General features: G+C 42.1%; 1 protein-coding gene across 8 annotated transcripts in view; it reads right to left on the bottom strand.

Annotated features, from left to right (window-relative positions):
• Window positions 1-20,973, bottom strand: part of MYO18B (myosin XVIIIB) — a 234,028-nt gene that overhangs the window by 84,095 nt on the left and 128,960 nt on the right. For all 8 annotated transcript variants that reach the window (XM_073223995.1, XM_073223991.1, XM_073223990.1 and 5 more), the window contains exons 32-33: window positions 19,865-19,969; window positions 10,600-10,752 (exon numbers count right to left, since the gene is read on the bottom strand). In XM_073223995.1, the coding sequence (XP_073080096.1) occupies window positions 10,600-10,752; window positions 19,865-19,969 (258 nt within the window). The remainder of the gene's footprint in view (window positions 1-10,599; window positions 10,753-19,864; window positions 19,970-20,973) is intronic.

The following is a 20,973-nucleotide window of genomic DNA, read 5'->3' as shown; positions in this document are numbered from 1 at the left end:
CCCCATAAAGAGCTCATCACCCTGCTTGGCAACAGTCTGCTCTGAGGGCTGCCTCCAGCCTGGACTGGGAGGCCCTTGGGGGAAGGGAGCTTGTCCCAAATTTATTTATCCTGCAGGCTGGCCTTGAATCCATCACAGAGTGGGGACCAAATCAGTATTTGCTGAATACACACAAATCTCTGCTCAGCCACTCCTGGATGGAGCAAACTTTTCTCTAGGCGAGCTGGCACTGCAGTCAGCGGGCTGTAAAGGCTGCAAAGTGCGTTCAGGTTTCTGAAGCCCTTGCTGGCTTGACCTCATCAGCGCCCCGACAGGCACCTGGGACATCAAGTGATGATGACACTCCGCTTTAGGAAAAGGGCTCAGAAAGGTCATGCCGCATGTCAAGTCACACAATTAGCAAGTGCCCCATCGAGTTCTCTTGACTCAAAATTTAATTAATTTTAGAACTGGCTGAATTAAGATCTTCATGCTAATATAATTTTGCCATGAGTTTTCTCATTTGCAAAAATGGACATGGTACCACCAAACTTGAAAGGGTGCTTTGGACCACTGATAAATGAGGCCGCTTATTTTCCTAAGACCAGCATCAGAGTCCCCTGATGTGACTTAAAAAATGGAGACCCCAAAGATGGCAGCGTGAGAGGTGAGACAGAAACCTCCTCCCAAAACCACATATAATATGAAAACATAGCAAATACATCAAATCCTGAAAGAGCAACAGGTACGAAGGCTGCAGCAGACTGTCTACACCTGGGGAAACCAGCGGACCTCAAGGAAAAGGGCAAAATACCAAAGCCATGATCTGGAGGGACCAAAGCCCTTCCCCCACACCAGCTCACTGGAGGGAGGAAGAGAAAGGGAGCCAGGAAGGGGTGGAGGCCTAGGACTGATGAGCACCCAGTCATGGAGATGTGCTCTGGGAGCATGAACCTATGTTACATGGTGCTCTGGAGATTAGTGGGGTTGGAAAGCTCAGACAGGTGGAATACTTAGGGAGACTGAGATACCAGCCACTTGTGGAAAACAGGGATCCACATCCAGCCCCTCTGGGACAAAAGAAAGGCAGGCAGTCTGAGAGACTCCCTAACAGTGAGAGGGCTGCTAAAGGGGCAAGGACTGCACAGAGCTTGTTGCTCAGGAGAAAGGACAGGTGGAGAACATTGTCCAGGCACACTCTACCCAGCAGGTTGGGAACTTTCAGGAGCTTCAAGAATTCTATCCCCTGGGCTGGCTACACAGTTCAGAGCCCCCCCACCCCCACCCACTTCAGCCTTTCTCCCAATGGCACTGGCTCATAAACCGGCTGCCCCTGCCACTGTGCCAGGCCAGTCAGAGGGCAGCCCCACCTATGGCAGCTACAAGTGAAAGCATAGAGACTTTTCCCTGCATACTCGATGCTCCCCTGCCATCGCTCCAGGGGCTGAGCAGCTCCAGAGAGTAGAGCTTTTAAGCACTAGAGGGTACAACCTACAAATATGAAACATCAAAGGAACCTGGTTCAAACCAAAATACCACAAACACCAGAAAGAGGGCCAAGGGAAAATGAACTCATCAATCTTCCAGAAAGATATTTCAAAATAAAAATCATAAACATGCTCATGGAGCTACAGAAAAATCAAGAACTCAGGAAAGAATTCAGGAATGAGACACAAAGGTTCAAGAACACAGTATCTAAAATAAAACATACAATGGAGGGATTTAGAAGCAGATTAGATGAAGTAGAGGAGATAGTAAATAAAACAGAAATTAGAGAACAGGAATACAAAGAAGCTGAGGCACAGAGAGAAAAAATATGTCTAGGAATGAAAGACTATTGAGAGAACTGTGTGACCAATCCAAATGGAATAATATTCGCATTATAGGAGTACCAGAAGAAGAAGAGAGAAAAAAGGATACAAAGTGTCTTTGATGAGGTAATTGCTGAAAACTTCCCCAATCTGTGGAAGGAGATAGTCTCTCAGGCCATGGAGGTGCACAGATCTCCCAACACAAGGGACCCAAGTAAGACAACTCCAAGACATATAATAATTAAAATGACAAAGATCAAGGATGAAGACAGAGTGTTAAAAGCAGGTGGGGGTGGGAAGGGGTTCACATAGAAAGGAAAACCCATCAGGCTGTCATCAGACTTTTCAACAAACCTTACAGGTCAGAAGGGAGTGGCTTGATATATTTAATGCAATGAAGCAGAAGGGCCTCAAACCAAGAACACTCTACCCGGCAAGATTATCACTGTAAATTTGAAGGAGGGATTAAACAATTTCCAGATAAGCAAAAGCTGAGAGATTTTACCTCCCATAAACCATCTCTACAGCATATTTTAGAGGGACTGCTATAGATGGAAGTGTTCCTAAAGCTAAATAGCTATCACCAGAAGAAGTAAAACCATAGTAAGAAAGTAGACCAATTAATTACCAAGCAGATGCAAAATCAAATCAACCACCCCAAAGTCAGTCAAGGAATAGACAAAGAGTACAGAATATGATACCTAATACATAAAGAATGGAGGAGGAAGGAAAAGGAGGAAAAAAATAAAAGGACCTTTAGATTGTGCTTATAATAGTTTACTAAGTGAGATACATTAGACTGTTAGATAGTAAGGAAGTTACCCTTGAACCTTTGGTAAGCACAAATCTAAAGCCTGCCATGGCAAAAAGTACATACCTATCGACAATCACTGTAAATGTAAATGGTCTGAATACACTGATCAAAAGTCAAAGAGTCACTGAAAGGATTAAAAAAACAAGAGCCATCTATATGCTGCCTACAAGAGACTCGCTTCAAACCCAAAGATCTACACAGACTAAAAGTGAAGGGATGGAAAAAGATATTTCATGCAACTAATAGGGAGGAAAAAGTAGGAGTTGCAGTACTTGTATCAGACAAAATAGACTTCAAAACAAAGAAAGTAGCAAGAGACAAAGAAGGACATTACATAATGATAAAGGGGTCAATTCAACAAGAGTATATAACCATTATAAATATCTATGCACCCAACACAGGAGCACCTACATATATGAAATAAATACTAACATAACTGAAGGGGGAAATAGAATGCAATGCATTCATTTTAGGAGACTTCAACACCCCACTCACTCCAAAGGACAGATCAACCAGACAGAAAATAAGTAAGGAGACAGAGTCCCTGAACAGCATATTAGAACACATGGACCTAACAGACATCTACAGAAGACTCTACACAAAAGCAGCAGCATACACATTCTTCTCAAATGCACATGGAATATTTTCAAGAATAGATCATATACTAGGCCACAAAAAGAGCCTCAGTAAATTCAAAAGGATTGAAATGTACCAACCAGCTTCTCAGAACACAAAGGTACAAAACTAGAAATAAATTATGCAAAGAAAACAAAAAGCCCAAAAACACATGGAGGCTTAACAACATGCTCTTAAATAATCAATGGGTCAATAACCAAATAAAAACAGAGATCAAGCAATATATGGAGACAAATTACAACAATAATTTAACACTGCAAAATCTGTGGGACACAGCAAAGGCCATACTAAGAGGGAAGTATATTGCAATACAGGGCTACCTCAGGAAAGAAGAACAATCCCATATGAACAGTCTAAACTCAAAATTAATGAAACCACAAAAAACCAGAATAAATGAGGCCCAAAGTCAGTAGAAGGAGGGACATTAAAGATCAGAGCAGAAATAAATAAAATTGAGAAGCATAAAATAATAGAAAGAATTAATGAAACCAAAAACTGGTTCTTTGAGAAAATAAACAAAACAGATAACCCCCTAACCAGACTTATCAAGAAAAAAAGAGAGTCTACACACATAAACAGAATCAGAAATGCGAAAGGAACAACCACTACAGACACCACAGAAATACAAAGAATTAAGAGAGAATACTATGAAAAATTATATGCTAACAAATTGGATAACCTAAAAAAAACTGACAACTTTCTAGAAAAATACAATCTTCTAAGACTGACGCAGGAAGAAACAGAAAATCTGAACAGACAATTACCAGCAAGGAAATTGAATTGGTAATCAAAAAACTACCTAAGAACAAAACTCCTGCACCAGATGGCTTCACTGCTGAATTTTATCAAACTTTTAGTGAAGACCTAATACCCATCCTCCTTAAAGTTTTCCAAAAAGTAGAAGAGGAGGGAATACTTCCAAACTCATTCTATGAAGCCAACATCACTCTAATACCAATACCAGAAAAAGACACCACAAAAAAAGAAAATTACATACCAATATCCCTGATGAACATAGATGCAAAAATACTCAACAAAATATTAGCAAACTGAATTCAAAAATACATCAAAAAGATCATCCATCATGATCAAGTAGGATTTATTCCAGGGATGCAAGGATGGCACAACATTCGAAAATCCATCAACATCATCCATCACATCAACAAAAAGAAGGATATAAACCACAGGATCATCTCCATAGATGCTGAAAAAGTTCAACATCCATTTATATATATGACAAAATTCAAATTCCATTTATGATAAAAACTCTCAACAAGATGGGTATAGAGGGCAACTACCTCAACATAACAAAGGCCATATATGACAAACCCACAGTCAATATCATACTTAACAGTGAGAAGCTGAAAGCTTTTCCTTTAAGATTGGGAACAAGACAAGGATGCCCACTCTCCCCATTTTTATTCAACATATTTCTGGAGGTCCTAGCCATGGCAATCAGACAACACAAAGAAATAAAAGGCATCCAGACTGGTAAGGAAAAAGTTAAACTGTCACTATTTGCAGATGACATGATATTGTACATAGAAAACCTTGAAGAATCCACCCCAAAAGTACTAGAACTAATAACTGAATTCAGCAAAGTTGCAGGATACAAAATTCATACACAGAAATCTGTTGCATTCCTATATACTAATGATGAACTAGCAGAAAGAGAAATCAGGAAAACAATTCCATTCACAATTGCATCAAAAAGAATAAAATACCTAGGACTAAATCTAACCAAGGAAGTGAAAGACCTATACCCTGAAAACTAAAGACATTCATGAGAGAAATTAAAGAAGATACCAATAAATGGAAATACATCCCATGCTCACAGATAGGAAGAATTGTCAAAATGGCCATCCTGCCTAAAGCAATTTATAGATTCAATGCAATCCCTATCAAAATACCAACAGCATTCCTTAGTGAACTAGAGAAAATAGTTCTAAAATTCATATGGAACCACAAAGACCCCGAATAGCCAAAGCAATCCTGAGAAGGTAGAATAAAGCAGGGGAGATTACACTCCCCAAGTTCAAGCTCTACTACAAAGCCACAGTAATCAAGACAATTTGGTACTAGCACAAGAACAGACCCATAAATCAATGGAACAGAATAGATAGCCCAGATATAAACCCAAGCATATATGCTCAACTAATATAAGATAAAGGAGCCATGGATATATAATGGGGAGATTTCAACAGCTGGTGTTGGCAAAACTGGACAGCTACATGTAAGAGAATGAAACTGGGTTACTGTCTAACTTCACACACAAAAGTAAACTCGAAATGGATCAAAGACCTGAATGTAAGTCATGAAACTATAAAACTCTTAGAAGAAAGCATAAGCAAAAATCTCTTGAATATAAACGTGAGCAACTTTTTCCTGAATGCATCTCCTCGGGCAAGGGAAACAAAAGCAAAAATGAACAAACGGGACTACATCAAACTAAAAAGCTTCTGTACAGCAAAGGACACCATCAGTAGAACAAAAAGCCATGGATGGTATGGGAGAACATATATGTAAATGACATATCCGACAAGAGGTTAACATCCAAAATATATAAAGAATTCACATGCCTCAACACCCAAAAAGCAAATAACCCTTTTAAAAAATGGGCAGAGGATATGAACAGATAATTCCTCTAATAAGAAATTCAGATGGCCAACAGGCACATGAAAAGATGCTCCACATCGCTAATTATCAGGGAAATGCAAATTAAAACCACAATGAGATATCACCTCACACCAGTTAGGATGGTCAAAATTGAAAAGACTAGGAACAACAAATGCTGGCGAGGATGCAGAGAAAGGGGAACCCTCCTACACTGCTGGTGGGAATGTAAGCTAGTTCAACCATTGTGGAAAGCAATATGGACATTTCTCAAAAAACTAAAAATAGGAATACCATTTGACCCAGGAATTCCACTCCTAGGAATTTACCCAAAGAAAACAAAATCACAGATTCTAAAAGACTTATGCACCCCTATGTTTATCGCAGCACTATTTACAAGACGTGGAAGCAGCCTAAGTGTCCATCAGTAGATGAATGGATAAAGAAGATGTGGTACATATACACAATGGAATATTATTCAGCCATAAGAAGAAAACAAATCCTACCGTTTACAACAACGTGGATGGAGCTAGAGGGTATTATGCTCAGTGAAATAAGTCAGGCGGAGAAAGACAAGTACCAAATGATTTCCCTCATTTGTGGAGTATAACAATGAAGCAAAACAGCAGCAGACTCACAGACTCCAAGAAGGGACTAGCAGTTACCTAAGGGGAAGGGGTGGAGGAGGGTGGGTGGGCGGGGAGGGAGGGAGAAGGGGATTGAGGGGTATTATGATTAGTACACATGGTGTGGGGGGGATCATGGGGAAGACAGTGTAGCACAGAGAAGACAAGTAATGACTTTGTGGCATCTTACTACACTGATGGACAGTGACTTCAATGGGGGGGGACACTTCATAATATGGGTAAATGTAGCGTCCACAATGGTTATCATGTGAAACCTTCATAAATACCTTAATAAAAAAAGTGGAGACCCCAAGTCCCAGCCCAGACTTGCTGGAAAAAAAAAAGAACATGTCAGGTAAGATCTAGAAATCTGCGATTTTTAATCAGTGCTTAAACTGTCTGATATGCGGCCAAGTCTAGGGACCCCAGGAAAAAGCCTGGTACATAGCAGGTGCTTGACAAATGTTAACAGGACCCAAACTACACAAGCCAAGTTACACGGGGACAGACCTGTTGGCACTCAGAGCTTTCAGACAGACATCACTGTATGTCCATGGGTAGTAAATCACTCAAATCCTTTTTAGTAAAGTGGGTTAAAATAGTAATATCCATCTCCCAGGGTTATGGGGAGGATTACCTAAATAATGAACTTATTGCTGCTACCCACACCATCTACAAGTCCCACCAACTTCAAACCAACCCCAAGTCTGTCCCTTCTCACCATCTCTGCCAGCACTTAACCCAGGTGGACCTTTCCTCTGGCCTAGAAGGGAACTCCAGCCTCCAAACGGCATCCATTCATCCCTTCCATCCTTCTCCACACAGAAAAGTGATCCTCTAAAGCATGAATCAGATTATGTTCACACTCTGCTCCAAATCGCTCCATGGCTCTCACCACCTTTGGAATAAAACCAAAGCCTTCCAGGTCGCATGTTCCGATCCCCGCCTGCTTCTCCTCCTGCCAGGGACCCCTCCCAATTTCTTATTCCAGGGCCTTTTTCTTGCTTATTTCCTTTATTACCCAAATTAAGGTGTGGGGTGTTTCTATTGATCTGTGTCATTGTTTGCTTGTCTTCTTTTCCATCAGATGTAAGTTTCACATGGGAGGGTATCTGTCTTATTAACCATCACACACCAAGCTGTCCCATCTCACATGACACATAGTAGGTGCCGCATGGAACAGTGAGTGACTGGAGTTGCCCAGCACCGCCCCCAGCCAGCAGTAAGGTGGGTTCCCTGCCCCCACTGCTCCCCATCCTGTCAGCTCTCCCTGCTTCTGTCCCGGAAGCCTTCAGGTAAAGGACAAATGCCACACATCAGAAAGGAGACGCGGCAATGCCCAGTGTCATCAGTGCTTCATTCGATTAGCTCTGACTCCCGCATCCGGGACACGTGCGCTGGGAGCCAAAGCAACTGTACCCTGACCTCTGGTCCATACCACCCCATCCTTACACCGATTTCCATGACAACGCAACAGAAAGCCAAGGCTGTGAATTCCCTTTGATAGGAGCCGGATGCGGAGACGGGGAAGAAGGACTTTGAGAAAGAATGAAGCCCTTTGATTCAGCTCAAGGCGCGCCTTCATTAAATACCACTCTTTTCCAAGAACACACATTTTAACCCTGCAGAGGGAGATTCTCATGAATACTAAAAAAAAAAGAAAGAAAGAAGAAAGAAACAAAACCGCTATGGTTCCTTTTCAAGAATATTCACCTGTGGGGAGGGGAGATATTCTGGTGGGAGACAGGCCCTTTGTCAAGAGGGCTGCACAAGCCCGAGATGCCTGACCCCTGCCCGAGCCCATGGACATCTCTGCCCACCTGAGGCAAGTCCTCAAAGCTCAGGGGCCTCCACCTACCTGATTGGCCAGACAGACAGGAAGACACAGGGTAAAGCAAAAGGACTCCCAGATTCTGCATGTAGAACTTGCTCTGTCACCCTTGGGCACATTGCTTCCCACCTTGGAACAGAATTTCTCCATCTGTAAAATGGGCACAATATCACTTCCTCACCCCCAGAGGTTATCGTGAGGATTGGGTGAAGAGATGCATTCTAATACAGATGATTCTAATTTTCTGACATGGGCATGAAGAGGACCAACTGTCCTGGTCTGCCTGGCAGGGAGGGCTTGCCTGAGACATGGGACTCTCAGCCCTAAAACCAGGACAGTCTGGGACAAGCTGAGATAGCTGGCTGGCCTAGAAGAGCATGACTTGATGAAGGAAACTGTGAAAAATCATAGAGATGTAAGAGGGAAGTACCTCTAAGTGTCTTCTGGTTTAACAGCACTGAAGCTCTGCAATGTTCTTGCCAAAAGCCCATAAACCTGGTCTAATCATGAGAAAAATATCAGGAAAACCAAGATTGGGGATATTTTGCAGGATACTTGGCCAGTAGTCCTCAAAACAGTCAAGGTCATGAAAATAAGGTAAGACCAGGAAGCAGTCCCAGACCACAGGGGCCTGGGCAGGCATGCCACCCAAATGCAGTGTGGAGCTTGGATCCTGGGGCAGGAAAAGCATATTAACGGAGACACTGGTGAAATGTGCACCAAGCCTAGAATTTAGTATTTTAAAAAGTTTTCTATTTTAGCTAATAATCTCTACCTAAAACCTTTCATTTCACATATGGAAAATTGACGTCAGAGATGGCAAGTGGAGGCAGCTCTGGGTAAGTTTCTAAGATCTGGAGCTGGACTCTGCTGCCTCCTGCTGCCTTCCTGGGGACCTGCTGGCTGTCACAGCTTTTCCAGAAGAGAGGAGCACTGGTTTTGGAGTGAGGGAATGTGGGGTCAAGGTTCAGCTCTGCCTTTAACAGGCTGTGTGACCTTTGGCAAATCCTCACCCTCTCTGTTCCCTGGTTTCCTCATTTGTCAAACAAGTCATTTGAATCCAACAGGGAGGCACTTATTCAGTATGTATTATGTGCAGTAGACTGGATGGGCACCATCAGACTTGAAGCCGAGTCCTGTCCTCAGGAAGTTTCATTTGGGAGTCTGTCTAATAAGTACAGATTAACAGATCACCCATCTGAGTTCTGGCAGTATTCTGTGACAATAAAGAAGCCCTTGGCCATGTGGTGACTGTGGCCATATGATAGAAGGCCCGAGAAAGAAGAAGAAGGGGCGGCAATGATCCAAGAAGGTGAGGGGGTGAAGGCAGCAGGGAATGCCTTCCACCCTCTGCCTGACATATGCACAAATGGCTTCTCCGAGGGAGGGTGTGTGGCTGAGAAGGTAACACCAAATGCATGCATACACCACCTCCAGCAAGTCTGTGCCTCCCATGGGTCCAGCTCCCCATGGGGATGGGAAGCAAATCCTGTATCCCTGTTGCATCATTTGGCTCTGAAGCCTCTCTCCCCAAGTCTTCCAGCCCCCCAGAACCTGACCTCACACCTCTCAACACCCGCCACCCAGGGCCACATTGTCTCTGCTCAGCGCAGCCCAAGCCTGTCACATCTGCCTGGTCCTTAGCTCCTGCCTCGCCACACCTACCACCCACCTCCAGGCCAACTCTGAGTCAGCCAGGGATGGTGAAGACCTGACTGCGAATCCTGCTTCTGCCACTTGCTAGCTGTGTGACTTTGCGAGGGTCACTTCCCCTCTTTGCACCTAGTTCACCTCACTTGTGACATGGAGGTGATGAATCTCAGCTCCCCCAACACTCCTGAGAACACTATGTAATGTGTAGGCTCTACAAAGCCTGGGCTCCTGCAGGTGAGAGCCAGAGACCAACATCATATGAGGATGGACACCGATAGCATCCGAGCAGGCATTAAACCACTACTGTCTGCTGCTGCTGTTAGGGGTGGGTTTTGCATTATTGGCACTTTAATGTGTTACACACACACACACACACACTCTCTCTCTCTCTCTCTCTGCATTCAGCCCTGACCTGCCCAAGCCCCCTAGATGCATTCTGCTAGCCCTGAACAGGGGTCATTTATAAACCCTCCCTGTCATCTCCCACCTCCAGGTGACCCAGCCTACCCCCAGTGTCCCCATCTCCAGGCAGGTCTTGGAAAGTGGAGGTCAGCGGTGTGGCCACGCCCACACCTGGGACGGACAGCTGTTCCCACCGCCTGCAGCACCCGCCCCACCTGGTCCCCCTGCACCCACCTGGCTGTGCACTTTCTCCAGCTCCTCCTTGCTGACTGTCGTCTTGCTGTCTTCCATGGTGCCCAGAAGGAGCTGCACATCTGACAGTAGCGCATGGGTCCTTCTGAGGTCCCTCCGAAGACGCTTCTCCACGTCAAAATCCCGGTGGCCAATCTGCAAGCCAAGGGAAGGCTCTTGTGAGCTACGATGACAAAACAGTGGCCAGAGCCCAAGTTCTCCAGAACCAGGCTCCCTGAGATGGAATCCTGTGTCAGCCACTCGCAGGGTGTGACCCTGGATAAGACCCTTCTCCCCGACCCCAAGCCTCAGTTTCCTGATCCACAGAACGGGAATGGCAGCAACCGCCCAAGGACGCTGCTGAGATCAAATATGTGCTTAGCCTAATGCCTGACTCAGAGCAAAAGCACAATGCATTTGAGCTGTTACCCTTGCTGTTACCATGGCCTGTAAGAACCAGAGTCATTCTGTCTTCTCTTTTGCACCAAAGTCATCGATACGGCCTCTCCTCACCTACAAGAGCCTGCATGTCAGGAGTGGCCCTCTGCTGATAGAAGAGGGGGCAGCAGTGACCTTGGAGGGGTTAAGAATATGAGGGCAGGAGGAGCGCTTCAGGGGTTTTAATATTAATCTGGGTGCTGGTTTCATGAGTTTATGAAAATTCATCGAGCTGGATAGGTGGGATATGGTATGTTTCTCTGCATGCAAACAGTATTAAAAATAGCTGTGCTGCTTTTGAAGGACTAAATCAAGCTTTTCTATCCTTTGAGCTGCTTCCCGTTGCCAGTTTAAGGACAGGTTGATGAGGTCATTTTCTGCAAAGGGACCTTACACAGAGGTGAGGACATTCCTCCTCCCGATTCCTGTATCTGCAGGCTCTGTTCTCCAAGCAGACAGGGATCAGGTGGCTCCTGAAGAAGCCACATCCTGGACTCGGCACCAAGAGGGTGACAATTCCCAGTGGCCAACAATACAGGCTGAGAGAAATTGAGGCAGGTGCAGCATTACACAGGGGTCTGACATGAAACACTAACACCTTGCAGTCTCCCTAGAAGCAGCTCTGACTAAAATGCATTGGGTTAGCATCTGTGAAAAAAAAAAAAAAGACCCACACCATTCCTAGGAAGACTACCGGAGGAGGCACCACCCATAGGATGGGAATTTTAAAGAAAATGGAGGTCCAGGTGCATTAACCACGGGACCTACTTTATACACTCCTGGATACTGTGCCTCTATACATAGCACAGCCATTCCTACGATGCTCAGAATGCCCCCAGAATATTCTACAAAGAATGTGGGATTTAGAATGAGGTGACCCAGGTTTTAAACCCCAGCTCACCACTTGCTGGTGGTGGGAGAGGTGGCTGAGTCATGACAACTCTCTGAACCTGAGTTTACTGTTGATAAAAGAGGTTAAAAAAAAAAAAAAAGAAGCTCCTATCTTCTGTGTTGAGATAAGACAAGGATCAGGCATGATAATGGATCGGAAAGCACTTTGTACTATGTCAAGTGTTTTACAAATATAAAAGATTATGAGTACTGTCTGATGACCTAAAATGTGGTCGTCTGGATTTTGCATTACTATTTCTCTGCCACACATTTTGAATTCTTTGAAAAATAGGTTGTTGCTTCGAATATGGCCTCTTTGTTCTCAGATGTATTGCTTTGCTAAGTTTAAAATGCTGGTTTAATATTTATGTGTGTGTGGGGATATATATATACATATACATATATAATATGTATCACATACATATATATACATACATAATCTCACCAGCTGAGCCAAGGACTGGGCATTGTGCCAGGCCCTTTGTCACATATTATTGCATTTAACTCCTGTGACAACCTCTTAAAAATAGACATTACTGTTATTGCCTTTATAAAAGTAGTAATAGCCTACCTTTAGAGAGAGGGCTTTCTAAGTGGCAGACACAGTCCTAAACATTTTACAGATATTAATACATTTAGTCCTCATGATGAATCTACAGGATGTATAGTATTATGATTCCATTTTACAGATGATGAAACTAAAGCTTTACCGAGGTGCAATAATTTGCCCAAGATCACACAACTAGTAAGTGGCCATAATTAGGACACAAACCCAGCTTTTCTGGCTGGAAAGACACAATTTAAGTAAAATAAACTGTGAGAGAGGTAAGTTTTATCTTTTAATTTAAAAAAATGTGTTATGGGGGCACAGAGGAACATCACCCAGCTCAAGCTGGGATGAGAGTGGAAAGCGTCATAGGTACAGAGGAGCTAGCTAGCTAGCTGAGGTACAGGGAGGGCATTCCAGGGAGAAGGATGCCATGAGCAAAGGCCGAGAAACAGTCTTGTGTATGCAAGGGGTGGGGCTGGAGGGTCACTGCGGCCAGCTCTTGTCTGTGAGCTATGTGAGTCTCTGAAGTATGTACTGTGGTTGGGAAATGGAAGTACAGCTGTAACATTGATATGGAGAGAGTAAGTGGACTGTGCAAGGTCATGCTTGGCTAGGCAAGGATTTAAACCCAGGCAGTAAAGCATTCCAGTGCATGTCCCCAACAGCTGCACCACAAGGCCTGGTGGAACCTGAAACTTGACTTACTAACTCAAGCCCAGGCTTTTTAACAGGCATTAATGCAGCGTGCTTAGCATTTTTCTTAATTTTTGCATCTGTCCTTGTGATATCCTAAAATGCCTTTAATTCTCCTGTGGGGCAAGTTGGCATCAAGAACATTCTCTCATGTGGGCACTGACCACACAGTAAGGATGGCTCAGATTCTACCATCTTCACTGCCAGGATGTCCCTGAATGACCTCTCCTTTCCACAGAGGTCACTGAAAATAAAATTCACAACAAAATCTCAGACCAAGTCTCCCTCCCCTTTATAATTGATTGCTACAAGACAGGAGAGAGAGAGAAAAAAGAGACCCCATTAGGTTAATGGGAAACAAATGTCATTCCACAAGTTCACATGTTGCAGCAGAAAGATTCAAATCTGGATAAAGCTAGTGAATAATTAAGCAATATATCTAAATGATGTTTAGTGTTGCTATGGGAAACCTTACTTAAACCTCAATTTTTTCACTATTTATCATAAAGGCAGATTGTTTGGGGCAGCTGTTAAATGTCAGTTGTCAAATAACTCTGAGGATTTTTTTTAATGTGGTCTGGAAATGCTGTTAGAGATAATCAAGCCACTTTACAGATATTATAGACCTGATTTCAAATCCACTCATGCCACTACCAAGCTATATGATCTTGGGTAATTTGCTTTACTTTTTTGGGTATCACTTCCATCATATATACGAAGGAACTAATTATACATATCCCATGGCATTGTTGTGAAAATTAAAATACTTATTTACTGAAAGAATACAAATATGGTTTGTAACTTTAGAAAACGTGGAACAAAAAAAGGTTATAAAAAGCATTATCAATCTATTCAAAAGCAGGAAAGGAATAAAGGAAGAAGCAAATAAATGGGAAAACAAACTAACAAACACTAAATACAAAAAAAAGAGAACAGAAATAATGTCAAATATAGCAGTCATTGTAATAAGTGTAAATGAATTAGATTCTCCTATGAAAAGTTAGAGACTAAAATATTGAATTTAAAAGTATCCAGCTATTTAAAGGAAACATACATGCATACACATTTGGAAATGAAGGGACTAAAAAAGGTCTTGCATACAAATTAATTAAAACAAACCAAGCAAAATAAAATAAGGCAAAAATTGTCCACAGAGAAAATAGAGACACCATATAATAATGAAAGGAATATTCTGTCGAGGAAATAAAACAATAATAAACATAGATGAACCTAAAAATATAATCCCAAAATAGAGAAAGAGAAAACTATAAGAATTATAAGCAAAACATGGCAGAACCACAATCATAGTGGGAATATATTAGAACTTTCTTAGAAACATATTAAACAGGCAAAATCAAAGTAACGAGAAGTGACTTTTAAAATATGATCATATTTCTAATGTTTCCTTTGAGGTTTATGGTTTTATATTTGAATATAATATTTAGATAAAAAAATTAACAAGCTTGACCTATTTGCCATGTATGAAACCATAAGCCTCCAATAGGTAGATTCTTTTCCAGTTGATAATTTATTAAACTAGACCATGAAGTGAGACAACATAACAGTCTCAATAATTTCAAAGAAAAAAATGTGATGAATTCTACCATGCTATCTGTCCAAAATGTCAAAAAATTAAAAATCAACAGTAAGATAAATACTCCAAATAATCCCAAATATTAATAAATATAAAACTCAATTTCTGAATAATTACAGATTAAAGGAGGAAATGACAAAAGAACATGACAAAATGCTTGGCATGTAAGAATGACACATGCTGAGGAGAGCAGTAGTCTGAAATGTACATTAAAAAACATTTAAAATAGAATAAGAAATATTGAAAATATTGAAAAGCTAACATTTTCAACTCCAAAACTAAAAAATAGAACAAGAGTAAATCAAAGGAAAGGAGAAGGAACAAGAAACAAAGATAAAGGGAGACATTCATAAATAAAACAAGAAAAGATGGAAGCAAAGCAGGTTCTTTGAAAGGATTAATAGACAAATCTCTGACAAGACTGATCAGTAACAATAACAAAAATCCCAAAAGTACACATTTCTGTGGCTGAAAAAGGAAGTGATAGAATTTTTAAACTCTGATACAGTAAAATTTTTAGATCATAAGAAAATACCACAAAAAAACTTTTATGCCAGCCTTTCTGAAAAATCGGATGAAATAATAAATGTCTAGAAAAATATTTGCTATCAAAATTCACTCAGTCAGGAAATGAATAATATCTGAATTTGTGTTCAGTTATGATTACAAAATTTCAAGACTCTAATCAATATTCACCCTACCCCTTAAAAAGAAACCAGGCCCAAATAGCTTTACAGGCAAGATGTACTCAGCCTTCAAGAAGTACATAATCCAAATTTTATAAAAATTGTCAGACACAGTTGCAAACTCATTTTATGAGGTTAGTACGACACCGGACAAAGGTAATATAAGAACAGAAAACTACAAACCAATCTTACTCATGAGCCTAGTTTAAAAAATCCTGGATAAATGTTAGCAACTCAAAAAAGAGCAGTGCATTAAAAAATATATGACTAGTATATAGTCTTACATAGTTAGATTTACCTGGGAAATCTAACAGGGTATGTTGTAAAACCCAAAATATATTACGCTAATAAATAAATGAGGCAAGTCATAAGATTACTAAAATTGCAGAAAAAGCAATAACCAAATATTATTTTTAAAAAATATTAGAAAACCTCAAATAGAAGACTGACTTAGCCTGATTAGACTCACTTATCAAATAGACACTGCAATGTCAGGTAAATGATGAAACTTTAGAAGCATTCCTATAAAGGTCAGAAACAAGGAAAGAGTGCCCACTATCTTCTCTACCACTGATCTTAAATCTAAGCCAATGAAATAAGGTAAGAAAAAACAAAAAACAAAAGGTCTAAAAATTGGAGAAAAAGAGGCAAAGCTATTCTCATTGTTAAATGGCAACAGTGTCTATGCAGATAATTCAAAGGGATATCCCAATGAAATATGAAAAAAATAAGTAACTCTGTTGGATACAAATCAATATAATAATCAATAGTATCCCTGTGTGCCACAATAACTAATTGAAACATAGAATACAGAAAAGTATTCCATTGATAATTTAACTGTAGAAACTACAAGGTTCCTAGAAATACATCTAATGAAAACGTTCAAGACTTACATGGAAAAAATAAAATAAAATATTACTGAAAGCCATGCTTATGAATGCAGTGGTTCAACATAACAATATGTCGATTGTTTCCGACTAACTTGCAAACCAGTGCATTTGAAAATCACTTCAGGCTTTGCTATGGAATTTTAATAAGAAGATTAAAAGATTAAGAAGAGATCAGACAATTTTAGAGCTGAGCAATGTAAGCTGTTCTACAATTTATCAAATACAACCATTCAGACCATATGGTGCAGAAATAGACAAATAAACCAATTAAACAGCATGGGTAGCCCATAAACATACCTAAATATACATGGAAGTTGTAGAAAATATTATTCATGAAATATAACAAAAGGTGATCTCCATCAGAAAAAAAATAGGTTCCTAACTCACAGTACAAAATCTAGGTGGATTAAGGACCTCAAACTGTCAAAAACCTTCGATCTTTTTGAAAATATGGTGGAAATCTTTATGACCTCAGTTAAGGAAAGATATCTGAAGATATTAAAGACACAAAGTATAAAAAGTGACTGATTAACATGACTACTTAAAAACACTTTTTTTTATTACATGGAGATTATATACAAAGGGAAATGATAATCTGTGGAGTAGAAGATACATACAAAATACATAACCAAAAGTGAGTTAGCATTCTGTGTAAGGTTCATGAATGATCAATAGGAAAAAAGGAGACAGAACATTATAAACAGGCAATTCACATAAGAGGAAAACATAATACACATGAAAAATGCACAACTTCACTAGTAATGAGAGACAAACTCTGACATGGGGTGTGGAGAAGCAGAAAACATAATTTTAAAAACCCCTCAAAACCACTGGTGATGGTGTACACTGCCACCATCCTTCACTTCAATTTGGGCAACATCTAGGAATTCCAAAATGATACTTTCCTAGGAGTTAGGCAGTCTTCCTCTAGCAGCATCCTCTGGACATGCTGCCCTCATGCCCGGTGGGACATATGCAGGAATATGCGCTGTAGTTCTGTGTCTTAGAATGGAAACAACTACATTATCCTTCAACAGAAGAATGGAATTAAAAATAGAAAGAATAATTGCAGCACTATTTACAATAGCCAAGACATGGAAGCAACCTAAGTGTCCATCAGTAGATGAATGGATAAAGAAGATGTGGTACATATACACAATGGAATATTATTCAGCCATAAAAAGAAAAATCCCACCATTTGCAACAACATGGATGGATCTAGAGAGTATTATGCTCAGTGAAATAAGCCAGGTGGAAAAAGACAAGCACCAAATGATTTCACTCATCTGTGGAGTAAAAGAACAAAGCAAAAACTGAAAGAACAAAACAGCAGCAGACTCACAGAACCCAAGAAGGGACTAACAGTTACCAAAGGGAAAGGAACTAGGGAGGATGGGTGGTAAGGGAGAGATAAAGAGGCATTACGATTAGCATGTATAATGTGGGAGGGGGTATGAGAAGGGCTGTGCAACACAGAGAAGACAAGTAGTGACTCTACAGCATCTTACTACGCAGATGGATAGTGACTGCAATGGGGTATGTGGGGGGAACTTGGTGATGGGGGGAATCTAGTAAACATAATGTTCCTCATGTAATTGTAGAGTAATGATACCAAAAAAAATGGTGTCTCATGATTTAACACTAAAAAAAAAAAAATAGAATAGTGTGCAGAGGTTAAAACGGAATGAATCAGAGCTGGAGGTATTATCGTGGACTCATCTCAAAAGCAGTATGAAGGGGAACAAAATTAAAATGCAGGTCATTTGTGCTGTATGTGGTTTAAGTTCCAATACGCAGGCAGGGGAGTTACACACTCCAGCCTTAGGACAGGGGACCCCTCTGGGAGAGAGAAGAGGGAGAAGGAGGGAGAAGGAACCCAAGGGGCCACCAACTGTTTTGGAAATGTTTTGTGCCCTTAAAAACATCTTAAATGTGCAAAATGTTAATTTATGTGGCCCCTGGGTGCTTGGCACATAAGCATCCATTATAGTATCTGTTCTGCCTTTCCATGTGTTTGGCAAGTACCTTTAATCAAGTCATTAAACATTATCAAATGTGATCATTTATTTAAGGCTCCCACTTGGGGACTAACACAAAATCAGCATTTTATTCATTCAAAGTTACCTTTCCTTTGCACGGAAAATTTTTAATGTTTGCAGCATCTATAAAAACCATTCTATATTTTGTTTTCCCAAGTGGACCACACAGAATTGCATGCAACCTTCTTCCCACGATTTCTGATTATCATTCTAGACTCAAATACTGGGCTGTGTTCTCTTACACTGAGGGACAACGTCCTCAATGGCTCTGCACTCAGGGGCCCTGGTTTCCTTGGCAGACAAGCCAGAAAACCAAGAGAAGGAAGATGGTACAGCTCTCCTGTGGATTCCCTCAGCTCCCAACTCTCACACTCACCGCTGCCATGGTCCTGCCCCAGGATTCACTGATTTTATCAATTACAAAAAATATATTTATAGTGAGAACCCATTTGTCCAAGGCCTGCCTGCCCTGGATGGCCATTTGAAGGGGGCCCACATTCCTTTGTGAATAAAAGGAAAGACTTTGGGAGAAGGTGATTGATAACAAGATATTTACTAATGAAAAGATAGTGAACGCATGTTAAGTAAACACATTAAAATACACTCCGATGCTACTTTAAAAGAAATTAGAGAAGCCACAGGCGTTTCCCTCCAATGCTAGGGCTTTGTGGAGCAGCAGAGGCAGGGAAAGGAATCTTCGGGGGATGGAGGGGAGATTCCCCCAGCTCTGAAACCAGAAGCCGGCTCTGTGCTCTGCAGGCTCTGTAAAGGGGGAGGTGGATTTTGTCCTTAAGAGACATTTCACAGTGTCTGTGGACATTTCTGGCCACAAGTGGCAGGAGGGGGTTGTACTGATGGCATTTCGTGGGTGGAGGCCAGGAAAGCTCACAACACCCTATAATGCCCAGGACGGTCCCCTCCACCAAGAACACTGTGGCCAAGGTGTCCACAGTGGTGTGGGCGAGAAGCCTGGTGTACGGTGATGCTGCAAGCCCACGGGCTCTGCTCTCCCGAAGTTCAGGGCAGTGAATGAGCTCAGCCAAAGCCACGTAGATGGAAGTGGCCCAGCTAGGGTTTCAGGAAGGCTCCATTTGCAGGAACCTGGGCCTGGCTACCTCTAGCAAAAGTTCTCATGAGGCCAGCTGTGAGGCTGGTGGTCATTCACAGTCACTGGATTCAAGCAAGGGCTGTTTACACTCTCACCCAAAAAGCTGCTCAAAGCAAGGTGACCTCATATGTCACAGCTGGCTGGGCCCATGCTGATTATTCTCACAGGTTCTTCCAAACCCCTGCTGTGTGTGGACCATCCCCCACCCCCAGAAGGTCTTCTTTGAAGAATGAGTGTGTGGAAAGGGACAAAACTGGTGGAGAAGAGGGCACTTGGGAGAAGCAGGTGGAGGCCTTTCCTGCAGACCCCTCCATCTCTCGAATAGGACCCAGAGGCAGGATATGTGTTCTTCCAAATATCTGCCGGTGCCTCCCCGTACCTGATCACAGAGGGTTCCAATCAAGCCTTCCAAATCCTGCTTCTCATGGAGGACCATCTGCTTCTCCTCACATGCTTGTTCCAGCTGCATTTCCAGCTGGCGGAGCTGCGGGCACAAAGGGCAGACGAATGCATAGGATAAATGAGCTCAATCAGGACAAGTCCCACAAGGCAGGGATCCCCGGGGGAAGGAGGGATGTGGAGCTCACAGCCCCTTGCTCAGTTCCGCCAAGTCTGCCCTAGTGATTAGGGGCGGGGGTGGGGGGCTGTCTGTGTCCAGGACTCTGGAGCCTAAAAGCTTGGAAGTTGGACAACTATGAGCTGGCAAATTATGGGGAGCCCCTGCCATTCACTGTGTAGCCTTCACCTCGTCTGCTCCCCATTCTCTACTGCATGATGCCTTCCTATGCCATGACCTAGTTTGAATATTTACAAATCTTGGCACTCTGACTTTTCCAGGCTTTGCACAGTCTTATATCCAACATAATAGAATGCTTCTACCTCCCTTATTAAACATACTATGATGCAGGTAAAAAAAAAATTGCATTTGAGGTTACTTGGTGGTATGGACTGTGTAGTTATCTCTCCAAATTTCCTATGTTGAAATCTTAACCCCCAGTGCAATATTATTTGGAGACGGGGTGGGGGGAGGGGGCCTCTGGGAAATAATCAGGTGTAGATGACGTCATGAGGGTGGAGCACCAGGCTGGGATTACTGCCCCTATAAGAAGAGGCACAGAGAGCTCGCGGCCTCCCTCTCTCTCCCCTGCGTGAGGAAGCGAGAAGCGGCTTGGTTCTATGAGCCCGGGAGGGCTCTCACTAGGCACTGATCTGTGGGCGCCTGGATCTTGGACTTCTCAGCACCCCTGGGAACTGTGAGAAAAAAAATGTTTGTTTAAGCCCCAGCCTGCGATATTCTGTTACATCCGCCCAGACGAAGGCATTTGCCTAAGAGCAACTCATTTAGTTTCCAGTCAACTCTGCTTTCTCAGCGATCAGCCAGCAGTCAGGCACTGCCTGCTAAAGTGAACACCCACGAGAAGTGTGCTTTGCACACCCTCCTCCCTACCAGCCTCTCTCCTATGTTATCTCATCCCTTCGATCCTCCCT

The sequence above is a fragment of the Manis javanica genome, chromosome 15 (genome assembly GCF_040802235.1).
Source record: "Manis javanica isolate MJ-LG chromosome 15, MJ_LKY, whole genome shotgun sequence".
Taxonomy (NCBI): Eukaryota; Metazoa; Chordata; class Mammalia; order Pholidota; family Manidae; genus Manis; species Manis javanica.
Note: the sequence above shows the minus strand (reverse complement) of the source record. Positions and strands in the feature narration are given on the sequence as shown.